General features: G+C 50.4%; 1 protein-coding gene and 1 long non-coding RNA gene across 2 annotated transcripts in view; one reads left to right on the top strand and one right to left on the bottom strand.

Annotated features, from left to right (window-relative positions):
- LOC135910747 (uncharacterized) overlaps positions 1–27156 on the top strand; it is an 89396-nt gene that overhangs the window by 54841 nt on the left and 7399 nt on the right. The window contains exons 3-4 of the mRNA XM_065442823.2: positions 9737–9893; positions 23672–23942. Of these exons, the coding sequence (XP_065298895.1) occupies positions 9737–9893; positions 23672–23942 (428 nt within the window). The remainder of the gene's footprint in view (positions 1–9736; positions 9894–23671; positions 23943–27156) is intronic.
- On the bottom strand, positions 177–6080 carry LOC135910720 (uncharacterized). The gene is made up of 3 exons (XR_010567117.2): positions 5768–6080; positions 3885–3965; positions 177–345 (listed from the first exon to the last, which is right to left on the bottom strand). It is a non-coding gene; the product is annotated as an uncharacterized lncRNA (long non-coding RNA).

Below are 27156 nucleotides of genomic sequence, written 5' to 3'. Positions count from 1 at the left end.
TACACTAACTGTGAGGGAGCCAGGCCTTTTTGTGCCAGCTCTTCCGGCGTTTATAGCTGCCGCTTCAATTTCGTCAATCTAATCTGAATAAGTTATTTGCGGCTTATAAATGTTCAGATTAAAAGCAGGGCGAGTGCCACACAAGATGAGCGAGTAAAGAGCACAGGACAGAGCGCTGACTAGCAACCAAATGTTTTATTTGCAGAAGCAGCATATAAGGACACCATTGAATGTGACATACAGAAAAGAAAAAGATGTATAAGAAGGATAAGGGTCAGCCATGGAGATAATCCAGCTTTTTTGTTGAGAGCGTGAGGGACGCAGAACTGACGCACGCGTCGTCACCTGTGAATATACAAAATGCTTCAATGATTTTTCGAGCGCGCTTTTCACTACATCTGCCAATGTTTTCGCACTTCTTGAAGATGGGGGTGCAACAACACGTGTCACAGGGGGCAGCCAGACGGCTGTACGGGTTTCCTTTTAGTTAAGCGGCTTGCTCGTGCAGACCATCATTAATGCACCTCCCCGTTTGCCCAATATAGCAACGTTTACAATCGAGCGGCATTTTACAGACGACATGCGTTGTACAGTCAATGAAGCCGCGAACATGATTCCTATCGCAACTTTTGCGCGCGGGGGTATCCACCCTGTTGACTGATTTGAAGAACCCGCTAAATTTATAAGGGGCATTGCACACCACCCTCACTCCTGCCTTGGCTGTAATTTTCATATCGTTATGGAAAACACGGTGTAAATAAGGAATGACGGCAAGCCTATGACTCCATGGAAGTGTTTTCAAAACTACTTTCATGGAATCAGCCTAACGGACGTGAAGGGCATTATACACTGCTGGCTGAGTTGTAAATGAGGGAAGACGATGTCTTGCGTGCACTGATGCCTTGAGGATCAAAGATATTAGCCATGTGTTCACCTTAACAAGCATACAGCGTTGCCAGTAGGAACGACTAAAAACTGCTTGAAATATTCCATTGCACGTGCGCTTGCCGTTCTCAATTTCTTAGTTATGAAAATACACTGGCTCATACACTGGCCCCACTGTATAGAATGTAATGAACCCCCAAGAATATATACCAAAAGGGCTAAAGGGAAACATTTAGTACGAATCATTTGGCAATTAGCTGATAACACCGAATTTAGGAGTACCTATATATATAAAAAATAGGAAAGAAAGAAATCAAACTGAGAAGCTAAGGAAAAATAATGGCAATAAAATGGAATGTCCCACGGTTGGTACCCTAGCAACGTAACCTTCCGGATGTTTTAATGAACTTGTGCAGAGCACTAATCATCGAACCATGGCTTGTGCCTAATTCACAGGCACCAAAAGACAACATGTTTGGTGTTGTGAATGCTAAACCTAGTCATCTAGTTTGAAAAATGGGGGACATCTTGCGAAAGGAGGAGAAGGAGCGGCAAGAACGGAAGACAAGTCAACAGTTTCTGGTTCATTACAAAAAGAAGAGGGGTTAGTTTATGAATAGACCAGATCTATGATGGTAAAAATTTAGGCCGGGATCTCGACAGCGGAAACTTGTTAACGTCACCTCGCATTGGCGCGAAAGGCATTTGCTCGTGGTCCACTGAAATTTTAGCTGTTGAAGATTATGTGCATTAAGTATGGATTATTCATCACAAGTCAAGAATAAAAGGTGTTTGAATCTGGCTCCTGTTATAAAAGAGAAATCAGGAAGAACATTTGAGACCGTACCATTTAGCGATGACGATGCGAGCGAGTCGGCTGATTGATTTAAAAAGATTCCCCTATTTCCGGAGACCAAGACAAAGTGGACTTCAGACAAATTATCTGGGACAAGAGTCGAAAATATACTATTAACCACTATTATCTTAGATACCTGTGGACCCAATTTTCGGATGGCCAGAATAATCACCTGGAATTCAGCAAGGAATATTGGAGTGTAATCGGCGAGACAGAGAGCAAAAGACCAGTTAAGCTGAATAAAAAAAGATGACAACACCGGCTTTCTCTAAATTTTGTGATGCGTCCGTTAAACATATTGAGTGACACAGAAATTAATTAAGATGATCTTGAAGAAGTCCTTCAAATATGCGCGCCGGAAAAAAGTTTTGCGTGTTTTGGACAAATATCATCAAAGATCAGTTTTACCTGGAAGAAATTTGATTTTGGAGAAATCAGGTTTGGCTCCGACAACAGCCCCTGAAGAAAAAGAACTTGTAGCTGTTGGTAACGCTGCCAACCCGTTAGGAAAATTATTCGGGAGAATTGATGAAAACGGGTGGCAAATGGAAAAGGGATGGATCATAAAGCTTCAGGAAAGTCAGGATAGTAAGTTCCTTAAGTCTGGATTCAAACAGAATAATTCCAGACTCCAAATAACGTACATTCTTAGCCACGAAACATGGCAGCCCAAGGCAGAGGCGTAGCGCTTGCTATTCTATTAAAGGTCGTAGTTTGTATGCCGCACATCATATAAAAAGAGCACAGCCAAATTCGAGAATAGGGTGAACGTAATGTTTATAAATCATAAGCAACGCAGCTCTACGCAGCCCTGTGTTTTTATTACTGAACCGGCGCAACAATGCCATTGCACGTGCCCATTTTCTACGACTTGATTCGATTTGTTGCTCCCAGTTTAGCTTACCATCATAACTTATCCCTAAGTACTTCAAGGAAGCAACTTGCGGTACCGGTTCATTTCGGTAATGAATAGAAATAAATACAAGATTTCACAATGGAAACACAAGTAACAAGCATTTCTTGACGTTACGCGAAAAAGACAGTCCATCCAGCCAGGACTCTAGCTCAGACAAATATGATTGCAAAATTTGGTATAATTTATTGATATCCCGTGATGAGGAGAAAAATGCAATTTCATCAGCATAGAGATAGAGTCGAAAATATTGATGAACTGGGACAGAAGATAACAAAATATTATACAAAAATGGTGAAAGAACTGTTCACTGTGGTACGCCTCTCTCCTGTTTAAAAGGTACTCGATGTCACCCCATCCATGACAAAAAATAATTCTCTACCCGAAAGTACCTAAATTCAAGGTCCCACTAAATAGTCTGGAATAGCACATCTTACTAATCTAAACATTACAGTTCCATGTTCGAAACTGCCATATGCTTCGGAAATATATAAAGTTACCAATGCTGATACATCTCCCGATAGTCCGGCTAGTCGAATGCGGCTTTCTAAATTAACGTGAGCTGACCATATGGCACACTGAAGCCAATATCCTATTTGTCTCTAGCTCAGAATGCCCGGAGAAGAAGTGAAGTCATTGAGGCGGACATGGATTACTTTTTCTACAATTTTGACTAGATTCGAAGTAAGGGCAATTGGTCGGATGTTGTCCAGTATAAATGCGAGGTTTTGATTGTTAAGTAATACCAAGATTTTCCAATTTTCTAAGAAGTCAAGGTCCATGTATATTGCAGGTTACAGTTAACTATGTTCAAGAGTTCATTTGGGAAAGAGTTAAGCAATTATTTATTCAAAGGAGTTGTGATACCGTCGGGCCCAGGAGCTGATTGATATGTAGTTAAGATTACATTGTATAATGCTGACATGGAAACTTTTACAAACTCAGATGCCCAACCTTTAAACCTCCTTGGTCTGCGACACTATGAAGAAAAGCGTGCTTCTTTCTGGCTTCGACAAAGTTTAATGTAGCGCATTTTTTTGTTCGTCTTTAACTATCGCCACAGTTCTTTTAAACACAACTGCATAGAATTGATTGTCCATCCAATTTTTAGTTGAATGATTATATTGGAGACTTTCCAGGCTACTTTTATTCATCTATATTCCCGTGTGCAAGCTTCATTCCACCAAGATGAGATTGACGGCGAATTTCCAGACATAACCGCGAACTCACCGAGCTGAACAGCAGAATTCAAAAGCGATACCACAGTGTCAGCTCTCCGTTGCCCATCACAAGCGATCAGCACTGATGAACCTGCATTTATAGCAGATTTATAAGTTTTATAATTAATGAGTCGTATTTGTCATACAATAGGAGCCTGACGTGAAAGCAAAATTTCAAAAGTAATGATTAAGTGATCGCTACTTGTTTTATTATCAAAGGTGTCCCAAGGTGAAATGGACATATGAGCAGAAGAGAAAGTGAAATCCAATGAAGAAGAGGACCACCCACGTAGAAAATAATTCAACCTGAATTATGACATTGAAAATTGTTGTGATGCCTCCAATTCCACAAGCATCCGCTTTAAGTCCCCGAGAATTATGATGCGAATTAAAAAACTCCTGCCGGGAGCATTTCATTAGAACATTTTCGGCACAGCGTGTCCAAGTGATTACCGCCCTCGACTCCGTGCACGAAATATGCATTAGCCACTGTAAACGCAGCACAACCACGTTGTAAGAAATCTAATCCTAAAATTTCGCAGTCTAGACACTTACTGAAAAGTGACAGTTACCTTATGGTACATCTTGGATGTGATTAATGCTAGCAGCCCACCGCCTCTACCTGGGCGATTTAAAGGAAATGTTCGAAAATAATTAATAGTAAATCTTTAGCAAGACTAAAGCCATGATTCTCGACGTAATATAACCTCTGGAATTTGTTTGTGTACTAGATAAAGAAGGTCAAAATAACTGGATGATACAGAGCGGCAATTTCATTGAAGGACTTTTAATGAAGCTATGGCGATCCTAAAATGGATGACTCAACAGTAGAACTCAACGCGTCCTGCTCGTGATGATCACTGTTTTTCCATTTTTCGGCCTAGAATAAAGAGAATCAGTGCACGAAAGTGGGGATATATTACATAGACTGCTGATGGTCCCAAGCCTCATGTGCCCAAATGAATGACTACGTCCAGCAGATACTGATAGCGGAGAACAGACGGAGGTATGAGACGCAACTTCTGCCTGACTATCAAAGTTTGTTTCGGTTGAATGTTGCGCAGTAATACTAGCTGAAAGCGTGGGGGTTGCAGCAGCAAGGTGCGATTGGAGGAGGAAGTTGAATTTTGCACTCATGATCTCAGTTACAAATTCGGCAAAGGTTTTAAATAGTCGCTCAATAACTAATAGCATTGCCTTGTCAATAGCTGCTGCTACTGCGGCCGAAACTGTCCTTCTAGTGATGTTGACTGTTGGGATGAAGCGGCTGCGTAAGCAACTTCACGCTTCTTAATTGCTGCCATTGCTTCCGCGCGTAAACAATAATATTTCTCCGCGATCTCAAGCACCCGCATTTAATGGCCTCGCGCGAGTCAGGTAGCATCCGTAGCACCATGAGAACCATCGCATAAGCAACACCTCGGAGTATCTACATCGCAGGCTTTGGTGGAATGAGAGCCGCCACAATTACAGCATCACACTGAAGATCTGCAGGCATTAGCAGTGTGCCCAAATTTCCAGCAGTTTCGGCACTGAAATGTTTTAGAAGTCAAGGCCTCCAAGCACGAACAAATACGGCCAAGCCTTCATTTCAGACGGGCGTGTTAAACAGGCGAAGGAAACGATAACGCTCTCAATTGTAACTCAGTCATCACCTACTGACATATTGCATCGGTGAACCGAAACAACACCAGTCGGAGAGAGCATATTCAAGAAGGCCTCAGGGGTGATATCGGTGGACACACTCGAACAATGCCCTTCACGCATGCGAGACGTCGAGGCACGAAAGCACGAACCGCAGCTTTAGCGAATCTCGTGCAGATAAGCAAATCATCGAGGCACTGAACATCAGATGTAGTTACACAGAATGTCATTCTTACCAAAACGCCTCACCTCCAAGATGTCAATGAAGTGTTCGGTTATACCGCGCAGCTCCTCCTGGAAGACTTCTGATGCGGTCAACCGAATGAATCCACCATATGTGGCAACGAACGCCATGGGCAAGGAGTTGACTCGGTTGCGAAGAAAACACTCCAGCGGCAACGACTTAGTGGGACGACTAGCCGAGCAGGGCGAGCCCTGGCCCGGACCGGAGGCTGTCATTCACGGTCTCCGAAAAAAAAAACACACCTATATAAGAAACCAATCACTACAATCAGTTGAAGTGTGGCTTGGAAGACAAGAGGCTTGGAAGCCTGGCCGTGGATTTCGAACCGTCCTGTGAGGATTGTCTCGTCTCGTCTCGTCTCCCAAACAATGGCGCATACCCACTATGGGGGATTGTCCAAGGATTGTTCTTGTTGTTGGTGTTGTCAGTGATGTCGTCGTCATCTTTGTTGTTCGAGGAATAGAAGCTGTTGAAACAGAAACTATATATTTTTATTATGCCAACAGAAATATTTTAATGACAGTTTGTCAAACCCAATCACCCCTACAAGAGTTATCAAAGAAAAAAAAAAGAAAAATTGTGGCGAACCCTCACTTTCCAATAGCCTTTATCCATGGGGCCATGGGGGTCGAGCCCCACAGCTACGCTAAGCTTATCCACCGCGGCTATTGAAAGCATCCGCCGCACCCAAATGGTGGCTCTCTGGGGTGCGGAGCCGGGTTCCGGCCCTGACCTGATGCCACAGGCCAACCTGGGTCGCGATACCACAATTTCCACCCGCGGTTAGAAACCACGGATGTGCCGACACGGGCCAAGTGTCCTAAACACTCGGCTACGATGTCGGTGCTTGCCTCATGGTTTTGGGAAGTTATATACCTACTGAATCTGCTGCGTTGGTACTCCGGGTCACAACACGATTTCGTGACATCGCGCAATAAATTTTATATTGAGGATTGAGAACGGCCTTTTTATTGCGCTGAGGCAGCTGGAACCTGGACGCCTCAGGTTCCGTGGTCTCGAGTAACGTTGGAGTTTCCGACCGAAGAGAGACGGCGACGCCTTCTCGGGGTCCCTGTCGAATGAAGGTAATCGCTGACGCCGAGCTGCGGCTGTTTCTAGGGGTGCGTGGTGACATTCGGGGCTGCAACCGGGGCTGTAATGTGCGAGCGCAGCTTCGCGTAGCCCGTGGTACTTGTCGGGATCTACAGGCACAAGCTCGGTCTTCTGGAAAGGCGCGGGGAAGAGGACTTGCCTTACAGGCTCGCACATTGCCACAGAGGCGGGGAGACGCCATGAATACAGTATCCGCTTGCCGCGGGCCGAGCTGGAAGAAAAAAAGAAGCGTTGGAGCGACTATACTCATGGATTTCAAATTCGTCGCGCCTGTTCCACGGCCCCGGGCTATGGCGGCACCGTGTCCGACTGGTAGATCGGGTGAACGAAGTTGGGCGGGCCGAATGCTTTGCTTTTGTTATCATAGTTGGAAGCTAAACCTACACGGCACTTACTCTGCGTGCTGATATGGTGGTGGCGGTGGTAATGATGATGAAGACCTTTAGCTGTGGCGCATACCCACTAAGGCAGGCTTGCCAAGAATCGAATGGAGCAGGCACATCGATTAATCCATGAACTAAACAGGCATTGAAAGTTCACTAGGTTAACTTAAAAGATCTGAAAGTGAGGCGCTCAGTCATTTAGACGCTGACGAAGCAATTTCTGTGATGATGCCTCCAGCGCAGGCCGCGTACTGTATAACGAAGCTTCCACAGCGAAAATCCACGCACCCAACAAGAGGGTTTACAGGATCGGATTAGGCTCCACGAGGTCCGACACCTTCAACTGTCCCGACAGAGGTACCCCTCAGGGAGCTATACTCACTCCACTGCTATTTAATGTACGGATGAGAAAGCTAGCCCTGGAGCTAGATAAAAACCCGAATCTCGGTTGTGCGATATATGCCGATGACATCACGTTCTGGGCTCACCAGGGGTCCTACGGGGACAAGCAAGAAACTCTTCAAAAGGCCATAGACGCAGTCGTAGAATACGCGAGGGCGGCGGACATGGCATGCGTACCCGAAAAATCGGAATTCATTCGGGTGCGCGCGAAACATGCAAGAAAGAAGGACTGGGTGGCGCTCACTCTGACTCTCGACGGGGCGCCAATTCGTGAAGTGGAGACACTCAGAATATTGGGGATGTGGATACAGCAGAACGCTGGAACATCTCACACTCTTCAAAAACTAAAGGCGGTCACAGGAAACGTGGCCAGAATGATACGGAGAGTGGCAAGGAGCAGAGACGGCCTAAGTGAGGGAGAGACCATCAGCCTGGTTTACGCATGCGTAATTAGCCGAATCACATACGCCCTTCCGTATCAGGCCTTGACAAACCAAGATATTATACAGCCAAACACAATAATAAAAAAAGCCTTCAAAGCCGCCCTTGGTCTTCCCGAATGCGCTAGCACAGAGAGGTTCGAGGGACTGGGTCTGCATAATACTTTTGACGAGTACGCAGTCGCGACGTTATATGCCCAGAAAGAACGACTTTGTTCTTCACCTCAGGGCGGGGAAGTATTGACGAGGTTAGGCTTTCCCCTGAGACCCCAGTATTGCGGAAAGGAAACGGCACAGATAAACCGCAATGTTCGATCGCACATCGCGGTGGCCCCAAGTACCATCCCGGACGACGCAGAGCAAGGGTAAAGACCCTTCACAAACGTTTTGGCATGGGACCAGGGGTGTATTATACGGATGCCAGTCGAGCCAGCTCAGACACTTTCACCATAGTCTCTACATGCAACAACAACATAACAACGGCATCCTTCAAAACCACCTCGGCATGCGTGGCAGAGGCTGCAGCCATCGCCTTGGCCATTCAGGACGCCGAGCGCCAAACCAATTCGGCTGTCATATCCGACTCACAAGCGGCTTGCCGCCTGTTTTTACATGGAATGGCACCCAAATCAACAATCAAAATTTTAGGCACTGAACTAGAGGGGCACCACACTATCGTATGGTGTCCGGCACACGAGCGACTGGCAGGAAACGCGAGGGCAGACCGTATTGCTCGAGGATTAAACGTCCGAGCAACGGCATGGCCTAGCGACGACCTTCCGCTGAATTCTCGTGACATCCTCCTACAGCAAAGGCAGGAGCGGAGACGTTTTGGACATCCTCACTCCGATTTAAACAGCCAACAGGAGAGGGACTGGCGTCGTATTCAGACGAATACATACCCCAACCTGCACCACCTACACAGAACACACCCCACGAGGTTCAGTGACGAGTGCCCGTGGTACACAGACACACCCACACTAAAACACATCACATGGGAGTGACCCAGGAGGCCTCCGCACATAGACAGTCCCGTATTACACCAACATCCACTAATGAGGAATAGGCAGTGGGAGGCATGGCTTGCGGACGAGGGTCGGGAGAGCCAGTTGGCTCTTCTGGACCAAGCCCAGCGAGCCGCTCGTGCCAGTGGGGCCCTGGAATAGGGGCTCCAACCATCGTGCCTTATTTTGTTTACATTGAATAAAGTTTTATTCTCTCTCTCTCCGGGAAGCGGGTGACAGACGTAAAACAAAACAGAGATGCTGTAAAAAAGCTGAAGTGGTTTCACGTGAAGAACACCCTTAAAAACAGAAGATTTCAACTGTCGTATTAGGGCACCGAAAAAAAAATGTTTTCCGTGCCGTAATGCCTTTTGCGATTATGGTGCACCGTAGCGTGCACCGGGCACAACCGTAGCACGTAATGCTACGGCCGGTAATGCTACGTAATCGCGCTGAGCAGAAGCCGGGTAACTAGGGCACGTCCCAGAGCTTTCGGGTGTCGTTAACCAGCTAAGTCCAGTATAAGAAGTCGCCTTTGCCGCATTTAAGTAGGTTCTTTGTCTTCCTTTTCATATACAGGTCTGAAGTTGCAGAGATACTGTTGTGAGCGGGATATTCCGACTTTTACGCAGCGGTCCGTCCTCTGACTCCCCCCGAAGGGTCCGGAGAGCGTAGGCCCCGGTCTCCAGAGCGGGTGGTGCGAGTCAAGAACACTGAGCTTCTCATGCGGCTCTTCGACGAGGTTGACCCGGAGCGGAGACCCATGGCGCCCGTCGTCAAAAGGGGAAGGTGAGTGCGGCCTGGCGCGCCACAGGTTGGGGCGCTCAGAAGCTTTATATAGGGTCTCGCAGCAAAGGCTAGCCAAGCTGTTAAAATAAAAAAAAAAACTGAGTGCCCTTCCACTCGGTGAAGAAAGATGACCAGCGAAGCTGTACTGTGTGATAACTATATTGATTGAATAAAGACACATGCACGTAACTTCGATGTTGTTCTCGTCTTTTATCTCTCTTACTTCGTCACCATGGTGAGCACTGTTTTCCAGTCAATGCGATATTATACAGCTGCAATCCGTTGCACTTGCACACTAGCCACGTTCTTGCCGAATGTCATATCGATACACTACCGGTGACGCGTGGTCGGCCCATTCACTTCATTGTAATACCTTGCTACAAAACTTTCCAACATGAAGGATTAACCACTTTCCATTGGGTCTGGTGAGGTCCACGTTGAAATCTCCTACAACGACGATGGATGTAGCGTCAGGAGCATTTCGATGTCACTCTTGGACGTTGCCGGAGGGATGTAGACGGTCGATACCACGGTGCCAATTTCCGTGCGGACGCAACAAACGTCGGCACCAGCGGAGACGTTGGCTTCGCTCACGACCGGCAGTATGTAGGCTGTGACGCCCACGTTGTCATTCTTCGCGTAAATCGCGACACCGCCGGCACGAGATTCCACGCTCTTGGCTTCTGTTCTCGTTGCTACTCCACGAGGGAACGTTCTTCTTTTTCGAAGCGAACGATGCGCGTCCTGCCCTTAGCGCAGCCAGAACGCAATTGCGCTAGGCGATGTTGACGTCACAGTAAAGAGGCGCACACATCACGTCGGACCATAACCACAACTTTAGCGTCTTTAGCGTTTATAGTCCGACGTTGTCGGCACGCGGGCGAGTGTCGCTCGACGCCGGGCGCGTCGGAGACGGAAAGATATCATATGAGAAGAGTTCTAGTTCAACACGCTTCGATAGACGCACGCAATTTTTTCCAGGACCTACCCACATACAGCTTCGCTGTAAGAAGAAACATGGTGCAAGATCGTATTTTAGGTCGATGGTGTTCGGTCTTGAGATCTCTGATGACCGAACACCGTAAGTCTTGTAATCGTGTCGTGCGCGCCGGGATTTTTACAGCGAAGCTGTTGAGGCCAAGTTCCCCCGGGATCATGCCCGTGTGTCGACACAGAGCTCGAGCTTTCTGCTCTGGCGCTCACGTCAGACGCCACCTGCGTCCGTTCCGTCGAGTACGCGCCGTGATTGACGCGGCCCTACTATAGAATAGTCGTATCGCCAACCAATCGTGTGTTTCGTGCGTTCCGTGACGTGGAGATCGCGCCAGAGCTCTTCTCAGTTGCCCTTTGTTTTCATGATGGCTCGGCCGCGTGCCGTTCGTTCCCAGGAAGGAGAGCGGGAACGCAAGAACGGCGATTTGCCCAGAAGCGCGAATGGGCGCGCAAACTTCGCGAAAGAGATTACGCCGCCGAACGTAGTACAGCCAGCTGCGTTACGTCCAGTGGTTTGAAATCCGTATAGTCGACGACGACGATACCGTTGACCAAATACGTGACGCACGTGAGCTGTGGCGGCAATGGGAACGGCGACGGCGGGCCAACGCCACGGACGACGAGCGTGCCACCGAAGCTAAGCGCAAGCGCGAGGTGCGTCAACGGCGGGTCGCCACGCCGTTGGAACAGTTCCCGGGTGCTATAGGGCGAGGTTCCGCCGAGAGTCCGTGAAGAATCCGTTCGGCGCCACGTGTGCAATAATCATATACAACTCTCACGATACACAGCTTCGCCGGTATTCCATCTTCGCCAGAGTGGAAGGGCTGCCCAGATTTTTTTGAATACTTATTTTCTTTGAACAGCTTGGCTAACGTTAACTGGGACACACGGTATGGTATATAAACAGGGAACTCGGTAACGCTTATACACGCCCGCGAAGGTGTTGGATCCATCGCGCATGTTAATTTCAGAGATTTCCGTGCGCACGCGCATTTGCACGGGGCTCAAAGAAGTTTGTCTTAACGATAAACCATTCCCGACTTAACAAAACTTTATGTTACGTTCTCTCGCCGCATTATTTTACGGCTCGCTGATCCGCTTGCAGCTTCCGACTTTTGCCGTTTTCTGTAATTTCGGTCTAAACAACGAAGCCATGTGTGCTGTCAGTACTACGGCTTTGTAATTCGGGATAGGAGCATCGTCAAGCTACCGAAGAGCAGGTTTTGTGTTCCTACCTTTTATATGCGTTCCAAGCGAAGGCGGATAAAATCCTGTACATTTATTGTACTATAATAGAATTGTGGCGTAAACGAAACGTATGCTCTCGGCGCGCAACCCGCAGTCTACTCGTCTCTGTCCCTGTTTCTGTCCCTGTCTCTGTCCCAATCTCTATCTCTGTCGAAGCGCGACCTCGAGGTGGGCCGCTTCGCACCCCTGACCATCCTGGCTCGCTGGTTCCTGTACTGCTGCGGCGGCGGTGCGAACTGTGGAGACGCCCTGCGAACTGGCCTGACGGGAACGCGCGTCATGGCGGCCTGTTTTTTCCGGAAGGCTCTGAGCTGCGACGCGAAGTCGGCGGAGTGCTCGTCTTCGAGTTCGGACACCGTCTCGCTGCCCGGATAGCTCTTGGCCTTGCCCCACGTGATCCTCCGGGACGTAGACGCCTGCAGCCCCGGCGAAGAGCTGCCGCTCGCCGCTGGAGAGCGGTCGTTGCTGAACGCGCTCGACGCGCTGGGCTCTTCCTCGTAGCGCTCGGGTCCAGTCAGGTGGATCCTCCTGCCCGCGCCGGTCGACGTGGAAGCGATGGACGAGTCCAGCTGCGATCTGGGGGCGGAGGAAAGTGTCGACGCGTTGTGGTAGCCGAGGGCGCCGCTGTTCGCCTCGCTGCCGCCGTATCCCTGCACGGCCGACAGCGACTGGGAGTCCATTTCGCTGGAGCGGGGAGTGTCGGTGTTGTCGGGATTGCGCAGCAGCAACTCGAGCTGCCCCTGGATCGGCACGGGCGCCGGTGGATCGGGAAACGGAACTATGCACGTCGCAGGAAACGGCGCCGTCGACGACGCATTCGCCTCCAACGGCGCGGCGGGTCCCTCACTCAGCAGCTCTTCGCCGCCGCTGCTGCTGCTATTCCTCATAGAACGGGGTTCAGCAGAAGCTCCTGACTTACAGGGCAGGTCGGTGGAATTCTGATGGCGGTCGCTGGATTTCGACGCAGGCACGAAAACCAAAGAAGAGTTGTCCGCGTTGGTGAAGGCGCTGTCGTCCTCGAGGCTCCTCACGGAGGCTTCGCTGCTGCTCGGCAGGTGGCCAGTGGCTCCGGGGTGCGGTTCGAGCCTCGACGACTCGTCGGTCCTGCTGCTATCGCTGCAGCCGCCGATGCTGGACGCATCGTCGTTACTGGCGGCCGCCGGCGGAGCGAGCTTGTCTCCGCACTGCGCTCGCGCTGCCGTCGCCCTGGTGCACTTCCGCGGCGGATAAGGCGCACGGAGGCCGACGCAATCCGAAGAAGAACTGCACGCGACAACTGGCTCACCCGCGACTTGTCCTGTCATAAGGCTGCAGGCAGCGGGATGGGGCCGCCAATTTGGCTGGGCGTAGCACGGGGCGCGGTCGCTCGCTAGTCCGTCAAGGTCACGTCGATGGCAGGATCAGCCGGCTGTGCACCCGTCGCCCGCGGTTAGCATCGACATCATTTCAGTGGCCAAAGGCACAGCAGGCACCTATTCTGGCCATCAATTTTGTTCCCGGCGCCGGGATAGGCCGACCGCCATCAGAGATGCTGATGTCGCCAGCGATGAGGAGTATGTCATCGCTTTATGAAGAGCCAAACCTTCCCAACCGCTACCTTGTGTACACATGGTGCTTTTTTCTCTCTTTCTATTAAGGCAAAAGCCATAAGTAGCTAATACTTCCGGTGGCTTTGTAAAAAACGTTTCGCCCCGTCCAACGGTACAAAAACTATCATCATTAGCAATGGCTCATACACCTCTAAGCAAGCAAAAATGCAGTCGCTCATCCCTCTCGTAATGCAGAGGCTACAAGCACTTAGCAAAGTGAAGCGTGCTGTGCACACATTCATTGGAATCACGCGTACAACGTACAGAAACGCGGCGTCTAAGTCGAGTGGTACAAAAATTTTGCAGTAACGTTTTCGTGAACGCGAGTGACGTGCAAGCGTATGGGTTCTATAGCGCACACGACGCTATAGGCCCTCGGTGCGCCTAAACGCCTACGCTGTCCGCATCGCAGATGGTATTCAAGACAGGTCTCGCGCTGCCGCGCAAATACACAGCAGCCGCCGGAGTAGGACGTCCCCTTGTAAACATTCACTTACTAACTAAGCTAGCATGGTGTAACTGCGTCAGGCTAACATGAATACTTCACACTCGATGACCGCGGACACTCGCTGCCAAAACGCTGGCGTGAGGAATCGCGGAAGCAGCAGCGAGCGAATTGACACTTCAATACAGAGTGAGGGGCGAGAACAGAGCGCACGGAAAGCTACGAGCCGTCGGCCCACCTAGATAGGGCCCCCAAAGCAGATCGCTTTCAAGATAAAAGGCCGTGCGACCGCGCGCGGCCGAAGTACAACGCACCGCCTCCCTCCCCGCCCCCGGTGTCTTTCGCACGACGGAATACGGTGCGCTTCCCCCAATGCGCACGCGAGATTGAGCCGCCATCGTCGGCTCACCGTCGCACGCTTTCCCTCGTACACACAGCGTACGGCGCTTGGACGATGTTATCCCAGTACGTCTGTATGGCAAGCAATACCTGCAGCAACTGCCAGAGGAGGTTTGCACAGCATGCCTCTGTCTACCTTCGCCCTCCGCGACGCTTCGCTTCGCTTGTCCTTTCCGCCTTCACTCAAGGTTACCTTCACTTTCCTCTAGGTGACCTGCGCTTAACGCCCGCTCACGTTCCTTCGTACTTTACCCGGCGCGCGATTTTTTAACTCCAGGCGCCTTCCTCGTTCGCTTGCTTCGCGGCAGAGATGGGAAAAACGGCTCACTTCAGTCAGTGGCTCAGAACGGCTCAGCTAACTGAAATGAACTGGTTCATTTGAACGGCTCACAGCTTCACTGTAATAAGTCACCTGCGTTATGCCGCACGGCGCCTCTACCCCGTGTCGTTTTCTTTCTTTGTGCCGGCTCGCCCCCGCGCCCCCTTCAGTCCCTGCCGCCCGTACCTTTCGTTTATTTTTTCTTGGGCGCACGCGCGGTTCTGGCGGTCATGCCCTAATGCGTGAAGTGGTATTACAGCACAACAGATAGATGGCCCCGTTTTAGTGACCTGCTAATGACACAGGCATAGAAAAGGCACAGAAGTGGATGACACGGGCGACACTTTCGTGACTACACTAATTAGCACAAATTAAGACCAGGACGTACGCTGTACGTTCACCGGTTATTTTTAAAGACGCGCAAGGTTTCGTCTTCGAAGTGTTGTTGCACCAGCGCGCGATGCGCGATCGGTGAGAGTCGTAAGACATCGTTCCAACAGTAGCAGGCGACGAACGGCGTCATCCTTTGCCAATGAAGGCTTCTTTACTTTGTCAATGTCAATGAAGGCCTTCCGGTTGCATAGGGTGCCGCACTAAGGACGCACGCAAAACCAAAGGGACTGCCGCGCACACCGCATACAGCGAGTGAGTACTAGTAGCGCGAGTCTGCGCATGCCGGCCACCACTCGTCGACAAGAAAATGAAACCACGAAACCCAGCAGTAGACCCGGCCCTGACCGAACGGTTCGGCACGGCTTAGTGAACGAGCTCGAACCGGCTACCTGTGTCCGAAGGAGTCTCCGCTCACTTTTGCTGAACCACGGCTTACTCGCGCTCAAGCTCACGCTTGAGCAGGCAGGCAGCGAACTTTATTATTACGCTTGAACGCAACAAAATAAAATAATAATAATAATAAAAAGAAGACGCGTGACCTTCTCAATGGCTCATGCCCCCGTAAGGCTGAGGCTATCAACGCTCCGCAAAGTGAAGCGAATGGTGCATACATTCATCGAAATCACCAATACAACACACAGAACAGCATAGGTTTCAATCCCTTGCGGAGAGGATGCAACGTAAGGTTGACGAGAAACGTCGTCGGCGCGAGTCTGACCCCGCTATATGAGCGCGCGAAGTCGCATGCAGAAACGCGGCGATGCGAGACGGCGCATTGCCAAGTGTGCAGCAGGCTTTCGCCTTCATGTGTTACAAAAGTGTAACGTGCAGCCGAACTTTCTTTTTTTTTGATAACTTAATTCCTAACTCGACGAGGAACATTGGCAGACGCCATGTGAAAATGAGTGCGTCGATCTCCATCTCGTTCAAGGAATGACACTGGTGAAAACGAACTGGCGCAAGAGAAATAGAGTACGAATACAAGATCCTTCAGAGCAAGCACTGGCAGCGAGGACAAAAAATTAAGTGAAAATTCACGTTGTCAAGGCAGATAAAAGAGAAACTCGATAGTGTGGCTTTTAGGCATACAACATAACTAGCACCAAAGACGGTGTTGACGGCATTACACCAAATCAAATATCGACTATGACCTGAAAGAAGCCTAAAAAAGAATAGTACTTGAGTAAATTGGGAAGAAACTCAAATATATATAAATATATATACTCTTAAACTGGCACTGGTGCGTTTGTAAATTCAACCATAATTACGAGTGTAAGGTATATGCGGTCTTATTTATAAGCATAGAGTAGTTGAGCGGGAGCTTTGTATGACAGAAGGACGCACATCATCATCATCATCATCATCATCATCATCATCATCATCATCATCAATAATTATAATAATAATAACTCACCGTTACATCGTATAGATCTTGGAAGCGCCTGGCCGAGAGTAATGGATGAACTTTTAAAGAAACGTTTGATTTTGCACCTACATGTACACGAAGACTCAATCTGGTAACATTGCTTGAACTACGTGACGTGACTTCACACTTTGATGTGATGTCACAAGATCTTAACCACTGACGTCACAATAACGTGCTTTTTCTCACTGTTCAAGAATGGGTATTTTGAGTTCAGCTCAGTTAAATAAAGCGAAAGTAGAATTTCACCTGGCACAGTTTCATCGCAAAATAATGGTGTTTGCTATTGGTTGACTTGTAATGCGAAGAAATGTGATTTCGGCCCTGTAAAGTGGCGAGCATTGGTTGCCCTCACTGTAGCGTGTACTGCCATGAAGGGATGAAAAAAAATTATGCTTTTATTTACTGTGTGTACTTGGACAGTACGGGATGTCCACATATCCAGCGTTCGCGCGTAATTTCTTACTTGATCGACAAGAATTCCGCGCTTATTAGATACATTGCAAAAACAAAGAAGGCCACGTAGAAGCTCCAGAGCAACGGCATAGCATCCCGACATTTACTGGGAGCCCGGCATTAACTGTCCGTCACCCAATTTTCAAGAGTCACGGCGCGTCTTACTCGCCGCTAGAGGGCACGATCCACGACTCCGGACCCGAACATGGGCAGTGACCATCAGCTGCTTCGGCTGCGGACACCTGTACTACGCGAGTGTCAACAGCGACGGCGTCTGGCGCTGTGTTATCTTTCGCACCGGAAACCTGCGCAGTGCTACATTCGGCATAGTCGGCGCGGGGTGCATCCGGTGCGACGGTGTTCTCCGGGACTTCTTTTAACGGGGGCAGCGGCTGGGTCTCCTTTGGTGCCGCCGCGTCTGCTCTTTTTTCTTTGCGCAGCTGCGGTTTGCTGCTCGCCTTTGATCCGCTCGCAGATCCTTTGTCGCTGGACTGGCGAGAGCCGGTCGACTGCTGCTTGACGGGGCGCTTGGTTCCCTTCGCCTGCGGCCGCGCTGGCGCCACCGCCGCCTTTGGCGACAAGCTCGCTATACCCAGAATGCTCCGGAGAAGCGAGGTCCCTCCTTCCGACTTCGGCTTCGGCTGTGGCTCCGCTTCGACGGGCCTCCTCTTCTTGATCCTCCTGAGCGACCTCGTCTTGCTCGTGCCGGTGCCGTCGTCGTTGAGCTCCGAGAGAGTAACGCTGCCAGGGTACGCCTTGGCCTTTCCCCACGATATCTTTCGGTCCATGGCTGCCAGCAACTCGGAGTCCACCGTGGGACGGACTGAGTCTCTCCTGGGAACCTGCTTTGACTTCGGCTGTGGCTTCACGGTGGCTGCGACGACGTTATTGCCCGGCTTGGCTGCGTTGACTCGGTTTCGGCGGAAGGGCCACAGCGAGGACCCTTGCTGCGGTTGAGGTTGCGGCTGCTGATTCTTGCTGCTGGTGGCCGGGGACTGCGCCGCGGCCGTTGACTTCTTACGCGGTCTCGAGCCCGACCCGGGGCTGTCGGGTCGCGACTTGGCGGAATCGTCGTTGTCGGCGAAGCGAACCGTGAGGTCGCAGCTGGCCCGGTCGACGCCGGAGCGGCCGGTTGGCGTCGAGACCGTGGCGCGCAGTTCCGTGGGCATGTCCTCCTCCACGGCCTTCGCCCCCCGCCGTTCGCTGTCCTCCAGGATGACCAGACCCTGCTGCTCGTCTCTCTTGGAGGCGCACTCGGCGTCGATGCCAGCCAGTACTTCGCCGAGCAGGTTCTGGACATTTTGATAAAGCTCGTTGCGCTCGGAACGCTCTTCCGTCGACACTTCCTCTAGCGGCGGCATCTCCGTCGAGGACAGCGACCGGCAACCTCTGACAATGTCGCCTGAAAGCGAGCGCAGCAGTTCCTCGAGATTGACGCCCGCCATGGTTTTGGTGGCCGTCGAGTCGCCGCCGTGGCTGCTTGCCGACTCCGTGGTCTTCGCCGCGGGGCCCTCGGTGAGGGCGTACGTCGGCGATGCAGGCAACGGTTTCTTGCCGCCCTCGCTTCTCTGACCGCTGGCGCTGAGCGACGGCTGCTTACGGGGCTGCAACTGCTTCGTCGACGGGGCAGCCATTCTGAGGCCGCTGGCCTTACCGGTAGTCATGTTGCTTCGAAGCATGTTGAGCGCCGGATTTTGGAGAGCCCGTAACGTAATGCCAGATAGGCGTTTGGAACCCTGAGCATGCTAAATTTGGCGTTCGTCAATGCATGTCGATCCCGCCGAATGGGCGGCCATCTTGGCCTCGGCAATGCTGATGGTGATGGCCATGGTTTTCGTGTCCGGATGCGTGGCTTTCTGTGCGACTGAGCACGTCTAGTTGATCCCCGACAATTACCTCATCACCGTCGTCGGATATTCTTGCGTAGTCTATGTTTTTAGGCGTTATCTTCTTTCTCGTTGCCACAATAAGAATATGGTATTGGTTGTTTTGTTGATATGGTTCTGAGAGCACAACCTGGCAGAGTGCAATGTGTCCAAGAAATTGCAACTTTACACAGAACAACGTTTCCGCTTGATTGTCACATCTTAGCTCGCAGTTTTCTATCTGCAATGGTGGGTGCTTCATGCACGGCGCACTTTTTTTCAGCTACTGAAGACATCTCGTTAGAAGCAAATACGATGTCCTTACGACTCCTAGTTTGGCTTAGATGGTATTAAATCCCAGCGTTATCTTAAAACAGGATTGTGACGCTCAGGGTTCTATGGGCACTGTTGCGACTGGCGGTCCGAAGACGTGGAATTTACTTGGCCTCGTGGAGGAGTGAATGAACGTGACGCTCCATGGGTCCGACATTCAGGACGTTTGACTAACGCGTTTATATTTACATGTGTACAAGAAAATGCAAAGTAATATACAAAAGTTGATGATGAAGTTGTAGTCGCCGATCACTCCCGCCGTCCGTTGTTCCTTCTGTGCCTTGCGTGATCATTGTTCAGTCACTTCCCCCAATCCGGTGTCAGGAGACCGATGACACCAGGTCCCACAAATCCGGAGGTCGGTTGCCTTTTCCCAAATAAGGTAACTTGGTCGGGAACGCACGCACCTCACTGGGCATAAACAGGAAAAAGGAGGGGAACGTACGCTGACTCCGATCGTATTCGATCTGACAGGTGACGGCCGTATCATTGTGCTGACCGCGTCTCCGGCTTGGACATGCCAATCTGTGCGACTGACAAGTGATGGCCGTATAATGCTAATTGCTCAGACCTCTCCCGAACGAGGTACTCCCACCCTGGTCATAAATAATCCCTGTTGATAACCATTTTGACGAGGCCGTCGGCCCGTTCCCCATAATAGTGCGAACCGGGACCGGAGGTTGTCGCGGGGCGAACGGCTGGTCACAACAGCACGTCACGCAGGCTGCTAATTCAGTGAGAAATATATCAGTGCTCGCTAAAGCTTTAAGGTTAAAGAAAACATGGCTCGCGGTGCGCAAGATGAGTGAATGGAATTAATTACCAGAATTGTGATGCAGCAAAGACGAGTGACGACTGAAGCAATGTAGACGTACAGGCGTTTTAATGCATGAAGTTCTTGAGGTCACAAGCAAGGGTCTTGGTGCGCTCAGATATCTCGTGCTCGATAGGCTTCGTTGGAGTTCGGTTATCTATCCATGCTGTCATCAAAAGACACTACGGTAGCTAATAACTAAATTAATATTTTCCCGGCGCAGTTTGGCTATATCTAGGGGTTGCTCGACAACACATCATCACCTTCTGTCGTCACGTCGCCGTCATCAACCTGAAAGCCTAACTTCCCCTGCTTTGGTATTTGTGCCGCAAATTAAAAGCGAGCATATAACGTACCAAGGAATTTGCTAATACCGCGCGCTGCAGCTTTATTTGTGTTTACTTCTTGGTCGAGTAGCTGCAATTAATGGCCGTTAATCTACATAATATATCAACCACAGTCACACCGTATAGTCTCATTCCTAGTATCCAGGTGGCTCTCCAAACATTTACTTATCCAGCACGCGTTCGCAACAGGAACGCACATATTTAGTATAAGCTCAGCGCAAAGTTTTTTTTTTCCGAAGTTGGAACAGGCTTGGCCGGAACGACGTGACACTGAACTGACGCGACGAAATAGCTACACTCTGTCCTGCCTGCGGCCATCAATGGCATATTTGACTCTTTAACCCTCCGTATACAGTGATCTTTTTTTTGCGATGGGGTAAAATGCTAGAACACTTATGTATTTATATGTTTAGGTGCACGTTAAAGAACTTAGTGAGGTCAAAATTAATCTGGAGTATACCCCACTGCGGCACGCATCACAATCATTATCCTTGTTCTGGTACGTAAAACTCCAGAATTTCAGCAACTTAACTCTGCCTTGCTTTTTTTTTTTGTAGTAGTAGTAGGTTTATTACGCAGCCGATCACTCTTCATAGAACTTGTGGCTGAGCTAGTTGGTAATTCGTCTTTGTAAGTTGCTTCAGACCGCAAGAGAACACACTCACATGTACCCACACGTATTCACACGCACAAACACCCCAAGAAAGGACGGCGGATATGTGTGATGGACTGTCGCCTATCACACATATCGGGCGTATACGGCTGACGAAACCTTTTAAAGACAAAGCAGTAGGGACAAAGCCAAGACATCGCTAACAACAACAGTCATAAATTGTCTTATGGGATATTAACAATTACAGCCAAATAACTAACATTCATTATGGGCGCATGTTTCCATTGCCTAATCGAAGCCAACTGATCAGTGCTCAAGACACCCCACTTACTAACATTACTTTATACCGGTCTTGCAAGAACCGCCGGAAATGTGTCTCGAATTGTAATTCGAAGGGGTACCTATTGATGAAAGCTGGGCTAGTTGGAACTTGGTTCTAGTGATTCAGGGAAAAAAAAGAAACATATCAGGAGAGCAGACAAAAAACGGAAGGACCAGAAAGACGCTGCCAGCCCCTTCGACTGGTGTGACTTGCATTGAAGTGTGCGCCCTATAGAAAGTGACGCGGCAAACTTCTGAAATGCTCAAATATTGGCGCATGCGTCAGACGTGTCACGCACGTGTAGCGTACAACCGATGGCATAGACTGTCGTCTTGTATTCTCGTTTCTTTTTTTTGACAGAGCGATATGAGCACTCCTTACACAATTTGTCAGACTTCTTTTTCATGCATTAGGTTTCGTGTATCATGTCTGCATTTCTCTTCTTTGTACTTTGCTAGAACGCGTGCTCATGAAAAAAGTTGTGTATTGGCATCGCTTTCAGTGGTATGCCAGATGACCGGACCTCATCGTATAAAATGTATACATCCCCACCTCTCTCAAGGCAATCGAGAAATACCGGGTTCCGGCCGAAACGATAACATTCATGCAATTGAAGCTTGTATTGGCTCACAAGTTTTGGTAGCGTTGTGGTCACGCAAAAAAAAGGCTGTGGTTTAGCTAAGGTTAAGCCCAGGATGCGAAGCATACTAGCCTTTATTTTAACGCGACAGCGTTAAAGAGCTCGTGTCGCAGAAAAGCCGGTGTCGTCGGCGTCGGCTCAGGCGTGCGGCGCTTGCTCAGGCGCACATTTCGTTGTCGCGCCGAACGCTGCGTTGCTCGACGCTCACCGCGTCCGATGCGGGGCGCGTAGTCGCTGCGCCGTAGCAAAGCCACCTAGAAACAGTCTCTGTAGCACGCCGTAACCTTCGCTTCTCATTCCAACAAGCAGCTCTGTCTCCAGGAGGCATCTCACCTCGTGAGTGTCTAGCAGAGGCAAGCGCAGCTGCTTATATATCGCCGCGACGCCGCGAGCGACGGCGCGAGTTGGAGCCCCGTTTCTCCTCTGTCGTGACGTCACGGTGTCACGTGGTATTGAAGGCGACACCGCCGCGCCTGAGGAGCTGGGTTGAGCCCTAGTAATATGCTTCGCATAATAACAGTTGCTCCCAGAGCAGAGCAGCTGAAAGAAATAGCGATTTGATGAGTTGACAACTGCGCCGGCGCTGGAGCGTGAGCCATTAGCAAGGATTCCAGCTGCACAGGCGCGCGCTCACGCTACGCGCGCAACTAATCAGAGCTTTTTCGCTTCCGCCGAGGAGGGAAATGGCAGGAAAGGGTTTCGCGCGCGGTGGGCCGGCTTCGTTTCCGTTCAGTTCATTCTCGGAAAACGAATGGGACGGCCACGCGTTGTGCGTTCCCCCGAGGAACTGGCAGCCTTCGATGGGCGGCGGCGAGAACTCGCCCGTGAAAGGGCTCGCCGTCGGCGCGCCTATCCAGCCGTTAGAGCAGTCCGAGCCTAGGCAATCCGACACCGTTACCTGTGGGTTACTTAATCGTGACGAACGTCAGGTACACGTAGGACAAGCTCCGCTTACCCCCACTTCCGATAGGGGAATGTTTGGTCATTCTTTAAAGAAGTGCGTCAGCTTTTCAATCATAACGTTGCGGCAACCAAATACATCTTTCCATATATATACACTAAAGTGAGTGAATGAAATAACTTCATTGGAGGTCCGACGAGGACGCGAACTCGCCGCACACCCGGTTAGTCCCCCGTCGGGACCGGAGGCGCGGGCACGCCGGACAGCCAGGATGTGCTTGTATAGAGCAGGGCTACGCAGAGACGAGACGCACTCTTCCTTGCTGAGCTTCTCGACCCGCACTCCCGCAGCATGTGTGCTAGAATGGAGATCTGCCCGCAGGAAAGGCAGGCGTCGTCGCGATATACGTCGGGATAAGCATCGTGTGGAACTAGAGGAAATGAATCAGTTGTGATGTGCGCATGCGTGACTGTTTGACAAAGCGGCGGTTTCCCAATGCATGCGAATTCAGTTGAAATCCCGCGCTCGCGTTGCTTCGTCTATAGTTCTATGCCTTGCGTACTGCGCTGCTTTATTGACGATGCTATGCGCGAACTGACCTGCCCCCTGCACAGTTTAAATGTTACTCTTATGAATGTATTATCCGCCCTCTCCCACCCATGTGCGGCATGGACGCAGGCCGAAGAAGCCTCCGCCCGCTGCGATGAGCCGCTCCCTACGCGGCGACGACCCCTGCATGGTGAACGCGGCCACCGAGGCCCTGCTTCCGCTGCTGCCGTTCGGGTCGCGCGCGGCGGGCGGTCAGCGCGGGCAGCCGGGAAACTCCATGGCAGCCGCTCTGGCAGCGCACCACCAGCAACACCCACCCACCGTCACCATGGTGACGCTCAAGGACGGCGACAAGACGGTGTCTCTACCGTCGCTCACCGTCGACCACAACTACCCGCAGGTGGGTGTCATATATGGTATATGCAAGATGGGGGAGTAGAAAAGAAATATCACGTGCCTCGATTTGCTTTTCTAGAGCGGGGCTATAGGCAGAAGCGAATCCCACTCACGTGCCCGCGACCGGTCCGGTGGGCTAGACCTGCCTAGGGTGCCTCGATGCCAGCGCTGCCGTTGCATCGAGGCACCCTAGACGTGCCGGTCCCGACGTGGGACTAGACGGGTGCGCGACGAGTTCGCGTCCTCGCCGGACCTGTAGTAAAGTTTCTTCGCTCACTCACTCAATATCACCTGCCTAAAAGGACACTAAATTACTACAGACTGGTAGCATTGCTTCGAAATTCTATTTTGGTTGATTTTGCTGTATGAGCTTGATTATTAGTAGACAAAAGAAAGGTCAAAGTGGTAATTTTATTTTGTGCGCCGAATTTATCAGCGCCAGTACGTCAGTGTGACGTCACGGATTTCAAAGTGTTTTCTCACATTTGGATCTTGTGGCGCGATAAATATTCTCGAAACTTGCAGCCTTCGGTGTTTGGCTGCTTTTATAATGATATACAGTGAAAGCTCGTTAATTCGAACTTCAATAATTCGAATTTATGGATAATTCGAACTGTACGATTTGGTCCGGCCAAGCTCCACAGAAGTCTATGTATAAAAAAGTCCGTTAATTCGAACGCGAGAAGGTTCCCTCACGGATAATTCGAACTACGCTCGCCTGGCACACGGCCAGAGAAGCGCGCCTACTGCCTACACACAAGGCTGTATTGCCTCCGAAACGGAGAGAACGGCGAGAGAAGGCAAAATCGGAAAAAAATCTAACCGACGCGGGGTCAGCCAGAAGGCAGCAGCGGCTGCCGCCTCTCCGTTCTACGTAACCTCCGAGACTTCTTGCCCATTGCGAATCTCGGAGGCTTTGCAAATCTTGTACAACTGCTGATGTTGTGCGGAGATGGCACGGCAAGCTCCAAAACATAGCGAATCAAGTACGTCGCAGCTGCGCTTGCAATCAAAAACCAACGAATCAGGGCCTTCGCCACCTTCACATGTTCAGCATCTTTGTCTCGGCAGTCTTCATCGGTTGTGCACCTCTGTTTTCAGCTTAGGAGGTATCGGTCATCGCGATTCATTGTGATGGTGTTAAGCCTCGGCTAACGTTCGTTTCGGTGGACATCGGTGGTGTGGCACAGTCGGACCCAGAGCTTCGACTTGAAGATGGCGTGTGCCCGCGGCACACGCCATCACTTTCTGACACGCCAAATTTCTGACATGCCCTACTGCTTCCAAATCGCAGTGTGCTGTTGCCCTCCTTCACTTTCGTTAGTTCGAACTTTCGTTAATTCGAACTGAAGCGGCTTCCCCTTGCGGTTCGAATTAACGAGCTTTTACTGTATAGGTCGTCTTTTCTGATAAAAGAGTTAACTAGACTCGACCAGATGCCGTAAAAATATAATCCATGACGTCACGACGCGCTCATGCGGGAACTTCAACGTGGCGTCGCCACCGGTTATACCAAGCCGCCTCTCATGGCTTATACCAAGCTGCCTCTCATGAGAAGAGTGGTGATTTTGGTATCGTTCGCCTGTTCCCAGGAGCGCGCAACATGTGGCAGTCTTCCCTGAAACGCTGCTTTCTACAGCTGACGGCAGGCGGCGAAGCAAGTTTATGCTGGCGCCGTCGCGGCAGCAACTCGCATTCCCATAAGCGCCGGCAAATTTGCAGTTTTCTTTAAAGCCAGGCAGTTAACTGTGCCAAGTGACATACTCAATGAAGTTGGCGCCAAAATGCGATCATTCTGCAACATTTGAGCAAGAGCAGTGAAGCGGCGAGTGCAAAATCATTTTTAGAACGCGCGCAGCGTAATATTCAGGACCCTGTATACCTGGTAGCGAAGCTTCCATAGAAGCCCATACTTGAAAAACATGGCGGTTCAAGTTTCAGTAAAAGGTCAGCCGAATGGGTGTCTAAGTCGTACCCCTGCACAGGATGTACTTTCTTTGGAGTCCGATGAGTGCTTTTGGTGCAGAGTGCTAGGCCCATCGTCGGACGCCAAACCCGTTGGCGCGCGCAGTCGCACGAAAACAGATAAAGTAAATAATTATCTGGCGGTTTTAACTCACTGATTTTGACGCCATCAAATTCACACAAACGTCGACATGCAAAACAAGGCAATGTGTGAGGGGGGCGCATTGTAGCAGGTGAACTTTACGAGCGCGCCTGTCTGCATACTTCAAGAGATTCATTGCATTGCAAGTTATAGCGGCGTCAACTCTATGGTGGGCGCTGAAAAAAGGTATTTTATTCGTAATGATAAAGTAAAATAGAGCTGTCTTTTCTTTTCTTGTCACGCGCATATAAAATGAAATAGGAATTTCGTTTTCCGGGAATTAGTCTGTCTCGTTTTAATTAAAAAATGCCTTTTGCTTTCCCAATGTTTGTTTCCTTCTCACACAGTCACGCTTCAATCGCTACTCGCATAACCACCCTTGCTGATGTCGGTGACAATTTGTTCTGAACCGCATTTCGCCCGAAGCTTCGCGACCTATTTGGATCGACCTTGTGCTGCACGTGAGCGCAGCCACAAGAAACGTGTGCAGCACTGTTCTTATTTAAGTGGCTCGTTGCGTGCTGATCTTGGTCGAAACACGGCAGGCGCAAAAGGTGGGCCAGAAACCCGCGTGACCTCCGAGTGAGGGGCGTGTGGAGAGGGAACGAGTGGCGCGCACAGACAGAAGACCACGTGCTGCGTCACCCACGTCACGCGGCGGTGGCGGCGGTTCACCCTAAAGCCCCTCCATCCACGCGTCAACGCCGCTTTTGCAAAACGTGTATGGAGGGGCTTTAGTTGTGCCGAGAGAGAGAGAGAGAGTAAAACATCTTTATTAATAATATTTGACTGGCGAGAGCAGTGGGGGAGGAACCCTCAGTCCAGGGTCCCTAAGATGATTCCGGTGATGTTTCGAGGCCGTTGTATCACAGCTCGGAGGACCTCGGGAGGTCCGTCGCGGAGGGCATCGTCCCACAGCTCTTTGTTGCGTAGGGGGTAAAGGAGAGTTGGCGAGGGAGGAAAGAGGTTTGCAGTGCACTCAATCGTGGCGAGGAAGATTGTGGGCGAGCTGCCACAGCCAGGGCAACGATCTGCATAACAGTGTGGGTAGAATGTATTGAGAGAGACAAGATTTGGAAAAGTTGCGGTTTGTAACTGGCGTAATGCCACT

Source organism: Dermacentor albipictus, chromosome 2, assembly GCF_038994185.2.
Source record: "Dermacentor albipictus isolate Rhodes 1998 colony chromosome 2, USDA_Dalb.pri_finalv2, whole genome shotgun sequence".
In the NCBI taxonomy this organism is placed as follows: domain Eukaryota; kingdom Metazoa; phylum Arthropoda; class Arachnida; order Ixodida; family Ixodidae; genus Dermacentor; species Dermacentor albipictus.
Note: the sequence above shows the minus strand (reverse complement) of the source record. Positions and strands in the feature narration are given on the sequence as shown.